Source organism: Panthera uncia (genome assembly GCF_023721935.1).
Source record: "Panthera uncia isolate 11264 chromosome A3 unlocalized genomic scaffold, Puncia_PCG_1.0 HiC_scaffold_11, whole genome shotgun sequence".
Classification (NCBI taxonomy): Eukaryota; Metazoa; Chordata; class Mammalia; order Carnivora; family Felidae; genus Panthera; species Panthera uncia.
The window spans coordinates 14726726-14748218 of NW_026057578.1; the positions used below are offsets into that span (position 1 = coordinate 14726726).

Genomic DNA, 21493 nt, shown 5'->3' on the forward strand with positions numbered 1-21493 from the left:
GCGGAGCTCGAACTCCCGGACCGGACCGCGAGATCGTGACCTGGCTGAAGTCGGGCGCTTAACCGACTGCGCCACCCAGGCGCCCCCAGAACTGTGGTTTTAAAGACGAAGGTTCCCAGCGTTAAAACCCAAAGCTGGTTCCATGAAGCCACACTGCTTCCCTCTCTTGTGGAGAAGGGACTCTGAACTTGAGAAAGTGACTTTCCTGAGCTCACACAATGGTCCTGGGCAATTCTACTTCAGTATCTTGCAGGTCTCAAACTCAGAGTGTTAAACACTGCTCTTTGCTTTCACCTCCCTCCCCAGACTCGTTCCTCCCAAAGGATTCCTCACCTTCCTGTTCTCACTTTCTGCACAACAGTGAAAATCAGCCTCTTCTCTCCAACCTCATTCCTGCTACCTTAGAGCAAGCCCCATTATTTTTGAAACACTTTTTATTGTTAAGGGTAGCACACATACAGAAAAGTGCACAAAACAGAAATGTAAAGGCCACCTGGGTGGCTGAGTCGGTTAAGCGTCTGGCTCAGGTCTTGATCTTAGGGTGGTGAGTTTGGCCCTGCATCAGGCCTGCGTGGGGCTCTGTGCTGCGCGTGAAACTTCCTTAAAAGGAGAGAGAGAGAGAAATGTGAAACTTCGTGATTTGTCACAGAGTGAACACCCAGGTGAACGTCACTCAGGTCAAGGTATCATCGAGCCCAGGGGCACCTGGATGGCTCAGTCGGTTGAGTGTCCAACTTCAGCTCAGGTCATGATCTCACAGTTTGTGAGTTCGAGCCCCGTGTCGGGCTCTGTGCTGACAGCTCGGAGCCCGGAGCCTGCTTCACATTCTGTGTCTCCCCGTCTCTCGGCCCCTCCCCTGCTCATGTTCTGTCTCTCTCTCTGTCTCTCAATAATAAATAAATGTTAAAACATTTTTTTAAAAAAAGGGTATCATCGAGCACAGGGTAATCACTGTTAATTTTGTGATAATCCCTTCTTTCTTTGATAGTTTGACCACTGGGTATCTCTAAACACTATAGTTTCACTTTGCCTGTTCCTTGCACTTCATTTAAATGGAATTACGCAGTTCTATATTGTGTTGGCTTTCTTTTGCTCGACATTGCACTTGTGAGACTCATTTCTGTTGTTGCATGTAGCTATAGTTCATTCTCATTGCTGTATTCTGTCTTCCAACGTATATTTATCTATTCTGCTCTTGGGATATTTGAAACTGCTCCCCCAACCCTGTATCTCCTTTCTGAATTATTACAGATGCTTAATAATAATAACAACAAAACAATTCTATTTAAATAAATAACAAGTTAATAAACCGCTGATTCTTTACATGTTTGAATGAATGAATGAATGAATGAATAATAAGACTAGTCTCCACACTGGTCTTCTGGTCATCCAGCCTTGCTTCTCTCCTACTCCATAATCCATCCTGTAGTCACAGAGATCTTAAGTCTGGTCATATGGCACATCTGATCAAGTCACCCTGGGCTTAAGACCCCTGAATGTCTCCCCACTGACTGCAGGATAAAGTCCCAAACCCTTAGCTTGGTTTACAACACCAGAATGGTAACGACAGCTGCCATGGCAGAGTATTTACTGTGGGCTGTGCCAAGCACTTTAAATACATTCACGTTATGCACGATCCGGATCTTCAAACCACCTCTCCTCATCAGGCCCCAGCCATCTTGAACGACGCATAACTTCCCCCAAAGTGCCAGGTTCTCTCTTGACCCCGGGCCTTTGCATATGCTGTTTGCTCTTCTCTCCCCCCGCCGCCCCCCACCTTTGACTTATTCAGGCTTCAAGTCTTTATTTTTTTTAATTTGTTGTCTTTTTCGAGAGAGACAGCAAGGGAGGGACAGAGAGAGAGGGAGACCCAGAATCCCAAACGAGCTCCAAGCTCCAAGCTGTCAGCACAGAGCCTGACGCAGGGCTCCAACTCGCAAACCGTGAGATCATGACCTGAGCTGAAGTCAGATGCTTAACCGACTGAGCCCCGCTCCAGGTCTTACTTTAGATGGCACCTCCACCAGGCAGGCTTCCCTGAACTTGCCTTCACCCAGGCTAGGTCAGGCCCCCACTTCTGTATTCCTATTCCTGCGCTCAGTGGACTGCTTGAGGGCGGGGCTGGGGCTTGTTCACATCTGGAGACCCCATGCCCAGTGCTGTGCTTAATTAACGGTCTGTAAATATTTGTTGACCACGAACAGACCACATTGGGTTGAAATCTGGGTGACTTTTTCAGGTATCCCTGCTTCTATTCCAGGCTCTGGTTTCTGCGGTGGGCACACCAAGGCTGTGCCCTTTAGGATGCCAAGAAAAGCATGAGCTGCCTGCCGTGGCAGAGTCCCTGCCAGCAGCCTAGAGTCCTCTACTCCGAAGACAGGGATGGGCAGGTCGAGCAAAGATCCTGGGGCTTTCAAGCACTCCATCAAGTTTTCCTGGAGTAAGATGCCTGGTGAGTTGGGAGAGATGGTTGAGATGAGCGGGGCTCCTCCAGGTTTAGCCAGCTCTGGCTGGGAGCCTGCTGGCAGGGCCTCTGAGGACCTCAGCCTCAACTCAGGACAAAGCCCAGTCTCCATATTAAAGCAGAAACATAAACATACAGGCTCAGGTTGCCACATACCTTAACCCCCTTGTTCTTTTCCACGACAGCAAGAGGCTGCGAAGACAGAACCACACATCTCAACCCCTGAGGTCCTGGCGGTCGGGGGAGGGAGGCTCCAGCGTAATCCTGATCCAGGCCGCCCCCCACCCGGGTCCGGTCAGAGCTGCCCATAGACTCTGTTCTGCAGTTTAAATAACACTAAGGCAGTTTCCAAGGCCAGTGGGCCTGGCCCCAGGGAAACTGCAGAAGAAATTCTTCCAGCCCAAACTGTGGTTTCCACTGGGAGTGGCTCTCCGGCCATTCTGGGGCCAGATGAGAGAAACCATGTAGGCCAAGAATAGATGAGAGGAGTGGGGCGTCTCCTCTGGTCTTCCTGGTCCTGTAAGTGTCTGATGTGGTGTCACGGCCCCCTCCGTTTCTTCATCTGACCGGACCCAACGTGTGTCGGGGCCTGCCCTAGGACCGTGAGCACCAGAGATACATAAGACAGATGTTTTGTCCTCAGGGAGCCCACAGAGGAGGCAGGGGGCAGACACATAAATAAGCCCTCTGCTATGGGGAGATAAGGGTTCTGTTGGGATGGCCAGGAGGGTGGGCCCTGCAAAAGAGAAGGCTTCAGAAGAGCTGGCAATGAGCTGAATCTTCCTGGAGGGGTAGGATTTTCCAGGTGGGCAAGGACACAGCCTGTGCCGAGGCCTGGAGGGGTGGAAAGGGGTGGCATGTTTGGGGAACTACTCTGCCGGAGCACCGCCAGGCACGGGGGAGGTGCAGGTCGAGCCGGGGCCCTCGACCCCAAATTCAGTGTCTGTTCTGCGCCCAGCATCTCCAGGTGGCATCTGAGTCATCTCAGGATGGGGGCGGGGGGCACCTCCACCCTCCCCACCCATTCCTTCTGATGCCCGTTTTTCTATTTTGGGCAGAGTGGCCACGAACCAGGATGTTTATACTCATATAAGCTGAGTCTGCAGAATGAAATTCCAGACTTCTCCAAAAAAGAAGCCAGGGTGACAGCTGGCAGCTTCCTGAACGTCTGTGATCGGAGGGAACTTTGATCTAAAGAAGGGGGTGGGGGAGGACACCAACTGAGCCTGGGTCCCAGCTGAGGGGTTTCTGGGACACTTGGCTTCTAACCCGGATGTCTCAACCCCGGTGGGAAAAACCTGGGGTATAATTTATGTGCCACAAGATTCACCTGTTTCACATGTACAATTTCAGTGATTTTGAGTAAATGTACACAGTTGTGCACACATCGCCACAACTGAGTTTTAAGACCTTTCCATTTCCCCCAAAATGAGCTCCTATGACTGTTTGCTGTCACCCCTTCTTCCCACGCCCCAGGCCCAGGTGACCACTACTCTGCTTTCTATCCCCTTAGACTTGCCTTCTCTGGGCTTGTCATACAGATGGAATCATACAGAATGCAGTCTTCGCCCTGGTCCCTTCACTTTGCATCACGTTTTTCTTTTTTTTTTTTTTTTAACCTTTTTTTTTAAATTTATTTTTGAGACAGAGAGAGACAGAGCATGAACAGGGGAGGGGCAGAGAGAGAGGGAGACACAGAATCTGAAACAGGCTCCAGGCTCCGAGCGGTAAGCACAGAGTCTGACGTGGGGCTTGAACTCACGGACCGTGAGATCATGACCTGAGCTGAAGTCAGATGCTTAACGGACCGAGCCACCCAGGCGCCCCACATCACGTTTTTCTTAAAAAAAATTTTTTTGGCGGGGGAAGGAGTGCCTGGGTGGCTCAGTCAGTTGAGTGACTTCGGATCAGGTCACGATCTCATGGTTCATGAGTTCAAGCCCCACACTGGGCTCCCTGCTGACAGCGTGGAGCTCTGCTTGAGATTCTCTCTCTATCCCTCTTTTTCTGCCCCTCTCCCACTCATGCTCGCTTTCTCTCTCTCTCTCAAAATAAATAAACTATAAAAAATACTTAAAAATGTTTTAATGTTTATTTTTGAGACAGAGAGAGTGGGAGCAGGAGAGGGACAGAGAGAGAAGGAGACACAGAATCTGAAGCAGGCTCCAGGCCCTGAGCTGTCAGCACAGAGCCCGACTTGGGGCTTGAACCCACAAACCGTAAGATCATGACCTGAGCTGAAGTCAGATGCTTAACCGACTGAGCCACCCAGGTGCCCCTGAGGAAGTTTAAAAAAAAAACAAACAAACACCCACTGATGCCCAGGCTTCATCCCGGACCAAATAAACCAGAGTCTTGTGGGGCGCCTGGCTGGCTTAGTCCGTACAGCATGTGACTCTTGAGCTCAGGGTCATGAGTTCAAACCCCACACTAGGTATGGAGCCTACTTTTAAAAAAAATCAGTCTCAGCATTTGGGGCCCAGACATAGGTATTCAAAACATAACAAAACAAAGCACAACCCTTTCTACTTTAAAAGCTACTGACGTACAGAAGGGTTGAGAACCAGCGATCTTGCTCTAGGCCTGCAGTTCTGGCCTATGGGTCACTGAGAGGGGCCTCAGGCTGGCCGGCAGCCTCTCCCAGGCCAGGAAACATATGTGCTTGGGGTTAGGAAACAAGCTGCCTGCCAAGAAGTCACATGAAGTCCTGGGACAGATGAGACTTTCGGGAGGCGAGGTGAATGGGGCCTGGTGTGGGTTGGGTCAGGGAGTCCTGATTTCTGCACAGACAGCTGAGATCCTGAGGGAGTACCCTCCCCCCCGCCCACCGACTTCAAGGACTGTTCAGGCCTCTGAAGAGATTAGGAAAGTATGGCATTCCTGGCTGCAGACCAGCGCCAGAGAACCCCAGAGAGATAGAAGGGGATGCGTGGTGCCAGCGGGGAGCGGAGGGAGCTTAGAGGCTCAGGAGGGAATTAGGCTGGGGCTGCTCAGTCTGTGATAAAATATCCTCCTTTTGAAGGGTCTGCAGATGGTAATAACCACCCACACTCCATGTACCAGACTCTGTGACGGGCCCTGGGGACACAGCCATGAGTAAGTGTCAGGCGTCTACCCCACTGGGGCCTTCAGTCTGCTGGAAGAAACAGACAATAAGGAATTAAACAGAACAACAGGCAGCGATGCGGAGGGGGCCTTCCAGGGCAGATGACGCTTGAGTAGAGACTCGAGGGCATGAAGGAAGCCAACCAGGCAAGGTCTGTGGAGGGAAGAAGGGTAAATGGCAAGTTTGAGGCTGAGTGAGTGGGTGTCCCAACAGTGGTAGCAGATAGGTGGAGAGGAAGGTAGGCAGGAGCTAGACCACCTAGAGTCCTTCTGGGCTCCTGGCCAGAGTCCAAATCTTATTTTGTGTGTGATGGGGAGTGACCGGAGGCTTTTGGACAGGGTAGTAAGATACTACGGTTTCTACTTTTTAAAGATCACTGTGGTTGGTGCAGGAAGGCTAGACCTTTAGGGGCAATCATGAGGCAGGGAGAGGAGACTAGTGGTCCAGGTAAAAGAAGAAAACAGCCTGGACCAGTGGTGGTGCAAAGGGAGAGGTGTGCACGGATGCGGGGCACCTTTTGGAGTTAGGGACACCAGGATTTGCCGCAAAGGAAACAAGAGAGTCGAGGATGAGTCCTGTGCTTCTGGTTGGAGCATCTGAGTGAGTGTGGTGCCATGATCTGAGACGGGAAGCCTGGGAGAGCAGGAGAATTTGGCACCTGCGTGGGGACAGTGCTGACACACGGCTCCAGCTGGGTGACAACGAGGAGGGAGGCCGGAGGGCTGTGATGTCCTCATGACTCCCGGCCGTGTGCATGTTGGGCCCTCACAGACTGTGGTGGCAGAGCATCTCGGAAAAAGCCAAGATGCTGGAATGTGCTGGGTGCTTCCTGCAACCTTTGCAAAGGCCGGCAGAGAGGCGAGCGTTGGCTGAAGACGGTGGCCCATCCTCATCGTCAAAAGGAAAAGTCCCTACCGCTTGCTGCCCGCTCCCGTCAGTTCCTTTGAAATTATATTTCTGGCTCGTGAACTCCAGACATCTAGCCAGCACTGTACAGATATTCCACCCCCTTCCCCAAAGCAGTGAGCAGCTGGGAAGCCCATGCCCAGTGGTAATGAAAGCGGGGACAGGAGGTTTAGAGGGCCATCAGCAAAGAGGCCCCCAAGAGTCAGAGTCAGCTAGGCTTCAAGAGGCATGGAAACTGGAAACGAGGGTGAAGCGCGAAGGAAACAAAGGAGAGAAATCAGAAGGCGAGTAAGTGGCTCGAGGCCACACGGAGCCGGAGAGGTACCAGGACAGGCATTCACAAGACCCGGGATCCAGAAGATCCTTTGGGGGCCAGGTGGCCGGCTCCATCTACAGAAAAAGGAGCTGGTCTCTGAGGAGAAAACTAAAGAAAAGGAGACACCAAAAGGCCAGCGTCCAGGCTTTAGAAGCCACAGAAAGGCAGTCAGCGGCTCTTCCCTGGCCAAACTCAGAGAGCCCCCGTCCTGTCTTCTCCCCATTTGGTAAATGTCTGGCCCCCACGCGGGGTCATTCCGCCTGCTTGGGGAGATGTAGTCGGAGGCTGTCACTCTGACATCTGTCCCCCCACACATACCTCTCCCCCGTTCCAACACCACCCCCTGTCACACATTCCCAGGCACACCCACGCTGACCAACCCAGGCACGTACAGCCACAGGCTCCAGCGGACTGAGAGGGAGGGGGTTCATTTCCTGAGGGGTAGCTTGGATGGGCGTCGGGGGCGGGAGAATGGTCAGGAGGGGAGATGGGCTGACGCAGCTTCTCCAAGCCATGCGAGGATCCAAAGAAAACACAGCTGGAGACAGGGAGAGGGCGGGGGAAGCCGGGCTACACATGTTGACATCTTGGGCAGAAATCCAACTTGGTATCTTGTGGTCAGTGGAGACTGTGTTTACTCACTCGGACCAGTTACTTCCTCCCGCGGTACCTCAGTTTGCCAGTCTGCAAAACAGGGGCAATAACAGCATGTCTCGGGGCACCTGGGCGGTTCAGGCAGTTAAGCATCCGACTCTTGGTTTCGGCTCAGGGCCATGAACTCACAGTTCTCGGTTTTGAGCCCCGCGTTGGGCTTTGTGCTGACAGCTCGGAGTCTGCTTGGGATTCTTTCTCTCCCCCTGTCTCTGCCCCTCCCCTGCTTGTGCTCTCTCTGTCTCTCAAAATAAGTAAATAAACTTAAAAAAAAAATAACTATCTCAAGGAATTGTGGTGAGGACTAAATGGGGGTCATTTAAAAAGAGACACAGTTGAGTAGGTTGGTTAAGAGCATGGGTTCTGGAGCCAGATTGGCTTGAGCTAGTTATGTAACCTCTCTGGGTCTCAGTTTCCTCATCTGTAAAATGGGATGATGATACCTGTCTTACAGGATGTTATGAATTTTCAAGTGAGTTGATATTTGTTTAAAAGAATTTTTTTAATATTTTATTTATTATTGAGAGAGAGAGAGTATGAGCTGGGGAGCGGCAGAGAGAGAGGGAGACACAGAATCCGAAGCAGGCTCCAGGCTCTGAGCTGTCAGCACAGCCCAGTGCGGGGCTCGAACTCGTGAACTGCGAGATCATGACCTGAGCCGAAGTCGGACGCTTACCCTACTGAGCCGCCCAGGTGCCCCAGTGAGTTAATATTTTGTAAAGCACTTCTTGTTTGTTAAACAACTAGCTAATGCTAATGACCAGAGACATTTATTGAACCTTTAGCATGCCAAGTAGTAGGCTCATCACTTTATATACTTTATTACTTTAAAATCTCACTGCCACCCAGAGAGGTGGGCAGGTACTAGATTGTCTCCATTTGACAGATGTGGAAAGTGAGGCTCTTAAAGAGATTTACTTTTTCATTTACTCTTGAACGGGGTTGGCCAACTGTGGCCCACGGGCCACATCCAGGGAGCCTTGTTTATAGCTGCGTCCAGGCTGCAGTGGCAGAGTTTGAACAGCTGTGACAGAGACCACAGGGCCAGCAGAGCCTGAAATATGTACTACCTGACCTTTCACAGGAACACCTCTCTGACCTCTGCTCTAGAAAATGACAGACGCAAGGTCGGAACCAATTCTGTCTGATTCCAAAGCTCTTAACTGCTTGGCTCCTCTCATGTTTTACAATATCACTGTCCCGGGTGCGTAGCAGGGGCTAGAAAAGCATTGCTTTCCTGTCCCTTCGAGTGCTGGGAAGTCCCTCCTTCCCTCTTCAAAGCCGGGAGTGAGAGTGCAAAGGGATTTGGGTATTCTGATCTCTTCAATCCTCAAGCCAAGTGTTGAGGAGCTTGGCAAAGTCCCTCCTGGGCTTCACATCTGCCAGTATCACTGAAATGTAAGGGTTGGGGGCACAAGCTTTGGGAGAAAGGGGAAACCAGTGTGAGGGAGAGGGCTGGGCTGACCGGGCAAGTCCCTGGAATCAAGGCCATTGAGTACATCTTTTCATCCCCCAGCCCAGGGCTGTATTTAGGGTCAGTTGGGCTGAGACAAACAGCGAGGTGCAGAAGTTGCGGAAGAATCCAGGGTGGTATAGGTATCACCTGCTCCCCGGGCACGTTTGAGGGCTCCGAACCTGTCCAGTCACTCCGCAAATGGGCACTGCCTACACTTAGTGCCAGGCACCGTTCTAGGTACTGGGAAGGAGTGGTGAGCCCAGCTCTCATGGAGACAGGCCATGTCTCCGACAACTTCGTAAACCATTAAATAGTCACAAGATCAATAAAAGCAAACAAACCAGGCTGATGTGATTGAGAGTAACTGCTGCGTAGGCAGGAAAGTCCTCTCTGAGCAAGTGCCATCGAAGCTGAGACCGAAATGACAAGGAGCTAGCTGTGGGAAGATCAGGTGGAAAGACATTTTGAGCAGAGGGAACAGCAAGTGCCAAGGTCAGTGTGGCCAGAGCAGGACGTGAGTTCGACTCAGATGGTGAACTCACGGTTCGTGGGTTTGAGCCCAGCTTCGGATCCTCTGTCCCCCTCTCTCTCTGCCCTGCTCTCCTCTCTCTCTGGCTCTTTCTCTCTCTCTCTCTCAGAATAAATACATAAACATTAACAAAGAAATGCCAGGTGCTTATCAAGCCCTTTAAATGCATTAACTCTTAATCCTCAGGAGAGCAATCCAGATGAGGAAACACAGGCCCCGAAGGTTAAACCACTGGCCCAAGATCACATAGCTGTGTTTAAAGCTCACTGGGGCTGCTGTGGGGACAGGGAAGTTCAGAGGATAAGAATCCCCTGCATCTCCCACAGGAGATAACAGTGATACAAAGATGAAGCTTGCATTTCAGTGAGGAAAATGAGAGGAAAGAAAACTAACATCCACCAGGTTTTCTGCTTGAGCCAGGCTCCGGGAAGAGCGGGGTTACTAGAGTTCAAAGGCATTAAGGCACTTCCTCCTCTGGATATCCTTAGCACTCTCTTTGTTCCTGTCCTACATGCTTTCTGTCTCGTGTGCTTGTGGTTTGTGCCCTAATCTTAACAGCCAGCATTTATTTGGCACTAAATGGTGTACCATGTACCATGTCTAAAACATGCATTATGCCCACTTTTTAATTTTTTAAGTCTATTTATTTTGAGAGAGAGAGAGAGAGAGAGCACGAGGGAAGGTCAAAAAGAGAGTCCCAAGTAGGCTGTGCACTGTCAGTGCAGAACCTGATGGGGGGCTTGAACCCACGAACCATGAAATCATGACCTGAGCCGAATTCAAGAGTCAGACGCTTAACCACCTGAGCCACCCAGGAGCCCCCATTTAATTTATTCTTGCAATAACTTTATTGTTTCTGTTCTAGGAAGAGGCAACTAAGGCTCAGAGCTGCCTCAGCAAGGGGTCCAACAATTGGACCTGAGAACTGACAGCCTAGGATTTGAATCCTGGCTGTGCGATAACTACTAGGCTGTAAACACCACCTCCCACCCTTTCACAAACAGTTCATGGCTTCTCTGATAGTAACTGCATGATGGTCTGTTTTCCTGCTAAAGCCCGTCCATACTAGCGCCAGCCTCATAGGTTAAGAAGATTAAATAAGTTAATCTAGATCTAGTATGACTAGCCATCCTGGTTTGCCTGGGGACCCTGGAACCATCCTGGAAGGGAGACATTCAGTTTCAAAGCCGGGGAAGTCCTAGGCAAATCAGGACACGTTGGTATTCCTACCTGGATGAGTGCTTGGTGCTAAATACACATTCAAGGGACGCTAATCTTTATTGCTTCTCCTTTCCTCTTTCATCCATTTGATAACAAAAAGGTAGCAAGCACTTACTGTGTGCCTGTCCCAAGAGCTGGGAACACTGTAGGCAGCATATGGAGACACTGTGCAGAGAACCTAGCTTCAGAGGTTCACCAAAAAACCCCACAGAAAACAAACAAGGTTCACAGTCCCTGAGAAACACCAAACCCTCTGGGGTGATTCCAGCAGCCTGTGCACTGTCCTCCTGAGTGGGCAGCACTTGCTTGGATCCCAGTGGGAGACGTCTCTGGGCCTGTTAGGACCCTAGTCAGTGACCCAGAGACATTTAGGGGGGTCCCATAGTGAAGCCTGGCAAGGAGAGGTCTTCAGATGATTGTGGGTGGAAGGGAAGGGAAAAAAAATGTGCCTCCGGCATTGATTTTGTAGGTGGTTCCAATTACCATGCACATTTTGCTGGATGAGGAAACTGAGGCTCAGTGACCCAAGTGAAGTGACTTGTCCAGGATCATGCAGAAAGACATGGGCGTTTGGCATTTGAACCAAGGTCCCAGAGAAGCAAGGACTGTTGGGACTGGGCGGGTCAACTCCTGCACTTCCCTCCCTCCTTCCCGGCTTGGGTCCCCCACTTGTCTTGACAGCGGCCGGGCCTGTCACGGGGCTCCGCACAGCCCTCTCCACCCTCCCGGCTGCCAGCGTTCCGCCCCATCCCCTCCCAATCCCCGAGGGAGGAGGGGAGAGCGGGAGAGAGGAGGGGGGTCGGAGAGGCCCGGCATTATAAAGGCTGCTGGAACAGCGCAGCCCGCCAGACCCCGCCGCCCGGATCCCCTGCGCAGCCCGCCGCACCACGTGACCCCGCCGACCACCCAGCTCCGCCGCAGTGAGTCGGGGCGCGTCCCCATCCACCCCCAGACCCTCGCCGAGCCGCCTGGTCTACTGAACCCGGTGAGGGGAAGAGATCTCATGAAGGAGGGTGCTGATATGGGGGGTACCAGGCCGAATCTCGATGGCAGGAATTTAGGACCCAGCAGAGCCGGGAGACCCGGGAGCCCGAGTTTGGGCAGGCAGCCCCCTTTTCTCCCCCGGCGCGGGGCCTGGGAGACCGCAAGCCACCCCCCAGGAATGCGCGTGCAACCGTTCCCATGGTAACATGCAAGCCGCGCCCGCCCTCTGCTAAAGGAAAGGGGAGGTGGGGGGGGGGGCGCTGGTCACTGGGAGGTCCAAACTCGTCACGCGGCGGGTGCACGGGGGAACTGAGGATGTCCCCTCCCCTTCCCCCCGTGCCCCAAATCCTCTGGGAGCCAGAGCGCGAGTCGCATCGCCCTTCTGAGCCTCAGTTTCTCCATCTGCCAAATGGAGGCAATATAATTGGTTCCGAGTTCCCCGAAGAGCTATTTCGAGGGTAACCATCTCGCCAGCCCCTCTTCTGGCTGGACAACCGGGGAGTGGGTTTTAGCGGCCCTGATGACTCCAGCGACCCCACCCCACCCCAGGCCCGCTCGCCATGGCCCTCGTCGGGGCCCTCTTCCTAGCGCTTCTGGCAGGCGCTCAGGCCGAGCTCCCCGGCTGCAAGATCCGCATCACCTCCAAGGCGTTGGAGCTGGGTAAGGAGCGGGGCCGGATGAGGGCGGGTGAGGGAGGGGTCGCTCCAGCAGTGGGCGCAAGACCTAAGGGTCTCGCTGCTACTTCAGTGAAGCAGGAGGGCCTGCGCTTTTTGGAACAAGAGCTGGAGACCATCACCATTCCGGACCTGCGGGGCAAGGAGGGCTACTTCTACTACAACATCTCGGAGTAAGTAGGAGACCCGGAGGGCGGGGTCTCGGACTCCGGGGTGGAGCCTCTGCGTTGGGGGCGGGACCTAGGGGCGGGGAAATTGGCTGGGTCTGTGGGGCGGGTGGGGGCGTGGCCAAACCGGGGAGGCGGGACTCAAGAAACTGGATGGGGCATTGAAAATAAAGGTCAAGCCCTCCGACGTAGGCCGGACTAAGCACCGCGAAGCAGAAGGCTTGGGATTGAGGTGTCGCCAAAGAGCACCGAAGAGGCGGAGTCACGAAACTTGCCCAGGGATGGGAGTGGGGTCTAGGGTACCCGGGAGAGGTGGGACAGGTCAGGGGAACAAGAGATAAGAGCCTTGCTTGGGATGGCGGGGATAGGAGAATTGGGATATGGAGCGGAGCTCAGCCGATGGAGACAAAATCAAAGGACTCTGTTAAAAGACCAGGTCTAGCAACCATGGGGTGTGAGAGGGAAGGGAATGGAAGCAATAGGCTTGTAAGAGAAGGGGGGAAGCTCCTCTCTGAGCTGTCCAAGTCCAGGCTGGGCACTCGAGGGGCAATGGAAGAATTCGTTCCACCCGCCCCGGTTACCCCAGGCCTGGACTGGAAGAGAAGGGAATGAATTTCCTGTAGTTGGGCGGGGCCCCTTCTCCGCGGTCCTGAATATGACCCCAAGGCCTCCTGCAGGGTGAAGGTCACAGAGCTGCAGCTGACAGCCTCTGAGCTCCATTTTCAGCCAGAGCAGGAGCTGATGCTACAAATCAGCAACGCCTCCTTGGGGCTGCGCTTCCGGAGACAGCTTCTCTACTGGTTCTTGTGAGGATCTGGCACCCCTAGGGGAGTGGAGGGGGCATCTGGAGGGCTGGGATGCTGTGGGGCTGTGGGCAGCCCTTTCGCCTGAGTCACAGTTTCTTCATCTGTACAATAGGGAAAAGCATACCCACTACATAAGGGTCGATAGGGCTTGGTAAAATGGTAAACTGCCGAAGTGAAGCCTTATTAAGAGGTATCATGATATATATGGGGTGGGTAGCGGGGTAGAGAAGCCGCCGTTAAGCTCCAAACTGGACATTAAATGCCCCGCACCCCCTTGGCAGCTATGATGGGGGCTACATCAATGCCTCTGCTGAAGGCGTGTCCATCCGCACAGCTCTGGAGCTCTCCAGGGACCCCACTGGCCGTATCAAAGTGTCCAACGTCTCCTGCCAGGCCTTGGTCTCCAGAATGCACGCAGCCTTTGGGGGAACCTTCAAGTAAGCCCTGTGTCCAACCCCAGTCGCACCCAGGGCACCCCCTTTGAGCCTTACTGGCCATCTGCCTAGTAAGATGCAGGCTTGGGAATCAAGCCAACTGGGTCCAAACCTCAGTACTCTCATTTCCTGGCTGTGTGACCTTGGGTAAGTCATCGAAGCTCTGTGCCTCAGTTTCCCCGTTGGTAAGATGGGGATGATAATAGAAGCTATTTTATATGATGTTAGGAGGGCACTTTGTTAATATATGTAAAAATATTTAGAACGGCACCTGGCATATTAGTGGCTAGCTTCCTAGCTAGAAGTCATTGTGAGGATCAGTAGGCAGTTGGGCGTGAACGTGGTTCTCAATAGTTGGTAGCTCTTGGGGCGCCTGGGTGGCTCAGTCAGTTAAGCGTCCCACTTGAGCTCAGGTTTGAGTCCTGCGTCAGGCTCTGTGCTGACAGCTCAGAGCCTGGAGCCTGCTTTGGATTCTGTGTCTCTCTCCCTCTCTGTCTCTCCCCTGCTCACGCTCTGTCTCTCTCAAATGTAAAATAAAACAACAACAAACATAACTGGCAGTTCTTACTACTACTTAACAAAAAAAAAAATAGCATACTTCAGGTTTGGGGCTGAGAAATGGACTTTGTGATAGTTCTCAAAGAGAGTGGGAGAGAAAAGATGGTGGTTTATCATCTGGTGTTGGTACAGTGCAAGTTTTTTGTTGTTTATTTTTTTTTGGGAGAGAGAGGGTGCGTGCAAGTGGGGGAGGGGCAGAAAGAGAGAGAGAATCCCTAGCAGGCTTCACACTGTCAGTGCAGAGCCCGATGCAGGGTTCAAACTCATGAACTGTGAGATCATGACCTGAGCCGAAATCAAGAGTCAGATGCTAAACCGACCGAGCCACCCAGGTCCCCCTCAGGTTTTTATTTATTTAACAAATAAAGTGTATGCCAGTCCCTGAGGATTCCTAAAGGAGCTCAGAGCCTAGTTGAAGGGACAAAACATTTGCCATCAGGGCTTTAAGGGAGGAACGAAGAGAGTACTCCGGGGGTTCAGAAGAGGGTAGTCTGGGAAGACTGCCTGGAAGAGGAAGCATCTGGGCCCAGACCGGGGGAAAATATAGGACAGGAACATTGAGGGTGGAAGGGAGGGCATGAGTAAGCCTCTGGAGGTGGGGATGCTCGCAGCGGGTCTGAGGAACTGGGGGCAAATTCAGTTTGGCTGGCGGGAGCAGGGGTTAGGAGAGGTCTTTAGAATCAGGCTGGAGAGGGGATTTGGAAAACCTTCATTAAAGAGCTGGTGCTTCAGGTCAAAGTTGAGCCACCTCCTCCCCATCTCTCTGGCCACTGATTTCTCCTGGGCCTGGGTTGGGGTCGGGCAGTGTCTGGGCTCACACGGTCTCTCCCCTCCTTGCAGGAAGGTGTATGAGTTCCTCTCCACATTCATCACCTCGGGGATGCGCTTCCTCCTCAACCAGCAGGTACGGCAGTGGTGGTGGTGGTGGCGGGTGGGGTGCCCTCCATTTTGAAGGCCCTGACTCTAGACCCCACCCTGCAGATCTGCCCCGTGCTCTACCATGCAGGGATGGTGCTGCTCAATTCCCTCCTGGACACCGTGCCCGGTGAGTTGGCGCTGGCTGGGCGGGGAGCTCTGGGCCACGCCTGGGGCTGGACTGGGGGGGGGGGGGTGAGGAGGAGGCTGGGTATACAGCTGCCAGGCCATGGCTCAGAGCAGGCAAGGCCCCTGCCACACCCTGGGCTCCCATATGGCCTCTGCTGCGGACTTGCCCTGTGTGACCCCAGGTTGGTACTCACTTCTCTCTGGGCCTTGCCATCTTCGCCTGGCTGGGGTGCCTCCCCGTGGGGTTGCTGTGAGCATTAGCTGCGTGACGATTGTCAAGGTCCTCTGTCTTTATGTGCTCGCTGATCATTGGGACCCCGTGTGTGTTCATCCCCTGCACTTAATAGGTGCTCAACTAACATGGATTCCCTTTTCCTAAGCTTTGACCTCTGTCTGCTGTGGGGTAGAGATCACCGTGCCCCCTACACGGGGCACAGGGAGGGAGGGAGGAGGCAGGGAAGACTCGTGAGGGCAGGGAATCCCTTGCCACGTTGGTTCGTGATCTGATAAAAGCCCTGCAGTAGTGGTGGTGGTAGGAGGAGTAGTAATAGCAGCTTCTTCCCACATAAAGCTAATTTGATCCCCGCAACAACCCTATGAGGGAAGATTGATGACCATCATTTATGGGTGAGAAACAGGCCCCAAAGGGCGAACACCTCGCCCAGCATGACACAGCGTGAGTGACCGAGCTCCTTCCCACAGTACGCAGCAATGTGGATGAGCTTGTTGGCATCGACTACTCCCTCCTGAAGGATCCTGCAGCTTCTGCCAGCAATCTGGACATGGACTTCCGGGTGAGCTGCCTGGCTGGTGTGGCATCTCTGACCTGTCCCCTGCGTCTCTGCCTTTGTCTTCCTGAACCACAGCTCTGATGAGGCCACTCCGCTGCTGAGCCTGCCATGGCTCCCCATTGCCTACAGAATCAGGGTCAATTCCTGGGGCCGGCCTCACCTTTCTAACTTCACCCTGTTTCTCTGCAGTTATTCTTTCCCAAACATGCACCCTCGTTTCCTACCTCAGGGCCTTTGCTCATGCATTGCCCTTCCCCATCTTCCCTGAAGGAGCTGGACATACGGCTCTATGCACATAATCTCATTTCACTCTCACGACTGTGTGAGTCAGGCACTTCTGTTTTATTTATTTTGGGGATGTGGACACTTGCTCGAAGAGGTGATGTCACTTGCCCAAGGCCACACAGCTACTACGTGGCCATTTCCTTTGCTCCCCACAGTGGATGGAGTGTAGCAGTTTCAGAGCAAGGATTAGAGCTGGCACGTCTGAAGTTCACGTCCTGGCTCTGCCACTTACTTGCTGCGTGATCTTAAGCAAGTGGCTTAGGGGCACCTGGGTGGCTCAGTCGGTTAAGCATCGACTTCAGCTCAGGTCACGATCTCACGGTTCGTGAGTTCGAGCCTCACGTCGGGCTCTGTGCTCCCCTCACATGGGGGAGGGGCAGAGAGAGAGGGAGATGCAGAATCCGAAGCAGGTTCCAGGCTCCGAGCTGTCAGCACAGAGCCCGACGTGGGGCTCGAACTCACAAACCGTGAGATCGTGACCTGAGCTGAAGTTGGACACTTAACTGACTGAGCTACCCAAGCACGCCCCCCCCCCAATTTTTTTAAGCAAGTGGCTTAACCTTTCTGTGCCTATTTCCTACTAATATGTAAATGGCTATAATACAGTAAGAAAACATCTCTCACGGAGGATTATGTGGATTAAAGGAGTTGGTGTATGTCAAGGGCATGGAAGAATTACTATGTAAGATGTAAGCAGCAGCTGTTATTGCTGCCATATATCGTTCAAGGCCCACTGAAATGCCACCTCCTCCTGAACCCTTTCCTGAGCTTCTGTTCTCCAGTCTGATGGAAGTGCTCCCTTGAAGCTGCCCTCCTCTGCATGCCTTTTTAAGAATTGTGCTAATGAGGGTGCCTGGCTGGCCCAGGTGGGAGGAACATGCGACTCTTGATCTTGGGGTCGTGAGCCCAAGCCCCACGTTGGGTGTGGAGATTAAATAAATAAAACTTAAAAATTGTGCTGAGGAGTCCCCTAAGGACAGCAGCTGGGTCTGACCCCCACCATCCCTCACAGTGCCTGCCACAGGGCGTGGGAGCATCTGGGTGCTGGGCCAGTCTGCCTTGGCCTTGACCCTGATCCCCCAACTGCAGGGGGCCTTCTTTCCCCTGGCGGAGGGTAACTGGAGCTTGCCCAACCGGGCGGTTGAGCCCCAGCTGCGGGAGGAGGAGCGGATGGTGTACGTGGCCTTCTCCGAGTTCTTCTTTGACTCCGCCATGGAAAGCTACTTCCGAGCGGGTGCCCTGAAGCTGTCACTGGTGGGAGACAAGGTATGCCAGGGCCTGTTTGTGGGATGGGCAAGAGGGGCCCTGTCAGGGAGCTCCTGATGACCCTGCTTCACCCCCAATTTCCCTACCCAGGTGCCCCACGATCTGGACATGCTGCTGAGGGCCACCTACTTTGGGAGCATCGTCCTGCTGGTGAGTGCGGGCAGGAGGTAGGCACCTGGCCAGGGTGGGAGGGCATAGCACCTGCATGCCAGTGAGGGAACGGTGGAGGTGTGCGGGTGGAGTCCCCCCGAGGCCACTGTGGAATACACAGAAGGCCTGGCCTCCTGCCTGTGACCCAGTCCTCTTATTTGTCAAACTCATTTCCAAGTCCTTGAAGGGCCCTTGCTACTTCCTGCTCTTCATGAAGCTATGAGGACAGGCTGAGACCCAAGCTCTGTAAGTGTAGGGGCGCTTTAACAATGACTGATGTAGTCTTTTTTCTTTTTAAGTTAGTTAATTAGATTGTTAAATAATCTCTATGCCCTTTGTGGGGCTTCAACGCACGACCCCAAGATTAAGAGTCACGTGTTCTACCGACTGAGCTAGCCAGGTACCCTGATGTGTTTTTTTTTTTTTTTCCCTTGCTTATTTTCCCTTGTTTAATGGAGGAGTTCCCACCTACTCTTTCAAAATGTAAAAAGCATCTTAGTGGCCATTAAAGGACTTGCCCTTAATTTCCTTTACACTATACAACCTCACAGGACTGTCATGAGTATTAGCTGAATCAATTCATGCAAAGGGACTGGAACAGCCCCGGGTGCAGAGTAAGTGCTCAGAAAACACTCACTGGCTGCTGTTATTATCATCGCTGTTAGCACCATCGTCTCCATAAACCTGATGGCCAAACGTCAGTAAGAGTGTGGACTCTCTTGCCAGACTTCCTGGGTCTGAATCCCAGGTTCTGCAACTGGAGGACCACATAACCTTGGACAAGTACTTAACCTCTCTGTGCCTCAATTTTCCCATCTCAAAAATGAGTAGAATACCTGCCTCACACGGTCATTGAGAGGTTTCAATGAGCTAACACAAGTGAAGTAGGAGTGCCTATAGGGCAAAGGACACGGCAGGTTAGAGAGAGGAAATATGGCAGAGAGAGGGGATATTTGATGCAAACACAGTCTCAGGAGTCTGGTTGAAGATGGATCCCCACGACCAAGAGCTCAGGAAGGCAGAAAAAGAGGAAACGTTTCTAGAATGAGACATTCCCTTGTGTGAGCAAAGGCACAGAGGCTGGACACAATTTTGAAGGGTCTGGGAAGCCACACCAGCCTTCATATCTGTGTGCCTGGGCTCCCAGCGGGCAGAACCTGAGCCAGCCCTCCTCCCCTCCTGGTGCTCATCAGGGAACAGATCTGGGTTTTGACCCACCCTCCCTCCTCTGTCCCCAGAGCCCGGCGGTGATTGACTCCCCGCTGAAGTTGGAGCTAAGGGTCCTGGCCCCACCTCGCTGCACCATCAAGCCCTCGGGTACCACCGTCTCTGTCACCGCAAGTGTCACCATCGCCCTGGTCCCGTCCGACCAGCCTGAGGTCCAACTGTCCAGCATGATTATGGTGCGGGCACCAGATTAGGAGCTACTGAGGGTCAGGGAGATGCGGGCTGTTGATCCTTTGGGTCAGTAACACCCCCCTCCCAACTCCTTGCCTGCAGGACACCCGTCTCAGCGCCAAGGTGGCACTCCGGGGAAAGGCGCTGCGCGTCCAGCTGGACCTGCGCCGGTAAGCAGATGGCCAAGATCTCGGGCAAGCCCTTAACCTCCCTGAGCCTCCGTGTCTTCAGGTTAATTGCACCTGCCCAGCAAGTGGGGAGCTGAAATTCACTCAGATCTACAGCCACTGGAGAGCTAAGGTCTTTGTTAATGCATAACAAATGCATCTTATTCAAGGGTAACTTCTCTGCCTTGTCTTGAACCCGAGAGAGAGGCAGAACAGATATTATGAGATGTCCAAATTGGCCCAGCAAGGTTAAAGGACGTGCCCTCAGTCACACAGCAAAGAGCCAAACAACACGGGTTCGGGCAGAAACCTCAGCACAAATTTTGTGATCTTGAGAAGAGTCACTTTATCTTTCTACGCTTCATTTTCTTCATGGGCTAAATGTAGGGAAAAGTAGCATCTGTTTTGTAAGGTTGTGCTGTTTGTGATGCTAGCCACAGGTGCTAGGGGTTAAATGAGATACTGCAGGGCAGTAGTTAAGAGCCTAGATTCTAGAGGCAGATTCTGCCATTTACCAGCTGTTGAGACCTCAGACAAATTACTTAACCTCTCTAGGCTTGATCTGCCCCATCTAAAAAGTGCGAGTTGTTGAACAGTGCCTACTTCTTAGGGTTGTTATGAGGATTAAGTCAGTTGGCATTTTAAAATGTCTTAATGATAGTTAACTTTTTGTAACACGCTTAGTGTCTGGTAGGGAGGAAGCTCTGTACGTTCTGTTAAATAAACACAAACAACATAGGCAAAGCTGCCAGCACGAGTCTGGCGTAGAGGAAGCGCTCAACAAATTAAAAGTAGTAGCCTTGGAAAAAAGGAACCCAAAGAGGGAGAAATGACTCACCCAAGGATGCACACCTGGAAAGCGGCAGAACCCCTGGACAGGTGTGTAGGTGGGAGCATGGCAGGCCGAAGGTCAGGGGCTTCTGGCGGGTAGGCCTGGGTGGCCTGAGGAAGGGGAACTTCCAGGGTTCGTGCCCACTAGACACTTGTCTCCCATAGGTTCCGAATCTACTCGAACCAGTCTGCACTGGAGTCGCTGGCAGTGAGTTGGGAGTGGCGAGGGGGCCAGGGCTGGGTTGGGGCCGGGCAGCTAAGGCAAGTCCGCTTCCTGCTGGCTGCCCTGACTTCCCGCCTCCTCCCTCCCAGCTGATCCCACTGCAGACCCCTCTGAAGACCATGCTGCAGATTGGGGTGATGCCCATGCTCAATGGTACGGCTGGGGACGGGAGGGAGGAGAGGGAAAGGAGAGGGGAACTGGGTGGACCCAGGTTGAGCCCGCTGCTCCCACCCACAGAGCGGATGTGGCGGGGGGTGCAGATCCCACTACCCGAGGGCATCAACTTCGTGCGCGAGGTGGTGACCAACCATGCGGTGAGTGGGGGTGGGGAGCGAGTGATGGAGAAAGAGGGCAGAGCCTTCCCCCCACTTCACGACCCTGACCTCCCTCTGCTGTCAGATCCCAGCCCCTCCCTTATCAAGTGTCGCTCCCATTTTAATCTTCCATCAGACCTCAGCCCTCTGCACAGGCTGTGCCCTCACCTTGCAACACTCTTCCTGGATCCCACTTTAACACCTGAGCTAAGAAGCCCTCCTTGACCCCTACAGGCCACGCTCCTGCAGCCTCTTTCACACCCTTCACAGGAGTTAGAACTTCTTTGAGGCTCCTCTCCCACTAGATTGAGAGCCCTTCAAGGCCAAGGGCCTGTCTCGATCTTTAGATTTTGGTCTCTGTAATGGAATGAAGAGGCTCCCCTCTCTGCCCCACTGCACAGGGCTTCCTCACCATCGGGGCCGACCTCCACTTTGCCAAAGGGCTGCGAGAGGTGATTGAGAAGAACCAGCCTGCCAGCACCAGCGACACCTCGGCATCCAGTGCCCCACCACCTGCCACGACGGCTGCCTGAGCCCTCAACCCCACGCTGGCAGGGGCATCCAGGACTTCGACCCTCTCGGCTCCTCCCAGCCTATAGCATCCTGTGTAACCCCCAGTGCCACAGAGAAGACAGGTTTTAAGCTGTACCCAATTTAATTCCATAATCACACTCAATCCATCAATTAGTCCGTCCACCCTCCCCGTGGGCTGTCCTGAGCTCTGCTGTGTTCCAGTGCATTAAGGGAGGGGG

The 21493-nt window shown here is 53.2% G+C and overlaps 1 protein-coding gene across 1 annotated transcript; it reads left to right on the forward strand.

The window, feature by feature from the left end:
* Positions 1 to 11508: 11508 nt before the first annotated feature.
* On the forward strand, positions 11509 to 21476 carry PLTP (phospholipid transfer protein). Its single transcript, XM_049650670.1, has 16 exons — positions 11509 to 11569; positions 12183 to 12293; positions 12381 to 12480; positions 13152 to 13280; positions 13562 to 13717; positions 15113 to 15176; positions 15254 to 15317; positions 16019 to 16110; positions 17482 to 17658; positions 17749 to 17808; positions 19047 to 19211; positions 19309 to 19376; positions 20370 to 20412; positions 20517 to 20580; positions 20665 to 20741; positions 21143 to 21476. The coding sequence occupies exons 2-16, from the start codon at positions 12194 to 12196 to the stop codon at positions 21272 to 21274; spliced, it is 1491 nt and encodes a 496-aa protein (XP_049506627.1). The 5' UTR covers positions 11509 to 11569; positions 12183 to 12193; the 3' UTR covers positions 21275 to 21476.
* Positions 21477 to 21493: the final 17 nt, after the last annotated feature.

What these genes read in the sequence shown, in the direction of transcription:
- PLTP (XM_049650670.1), top strand. Translation starts at nt 12,194, where the DNA reads ATGGCCCTCGTCGGGGCCCTCTTCCTAGCGCTTCTGGCAGGCGCTCAG. An exon ending in ATCTGGACATGGACTTCCGG is followed by an intron (nt 16,111 to 17,481) that starts GTGAGCTGCCTG and finishes CCCCAACTGCAG; the next exon opens with GGGGCCTTCTTTCCCCTGGC. An exon ending in CTGCACTGGAGTCGCTGGCA is followed by an intron (nt 20,413 to 20,516) that starts GTGAGTTGGGAG and finishes CCTCCCTCCCAG; the next exon opens with CTGATCCCACTGCAGACCCC.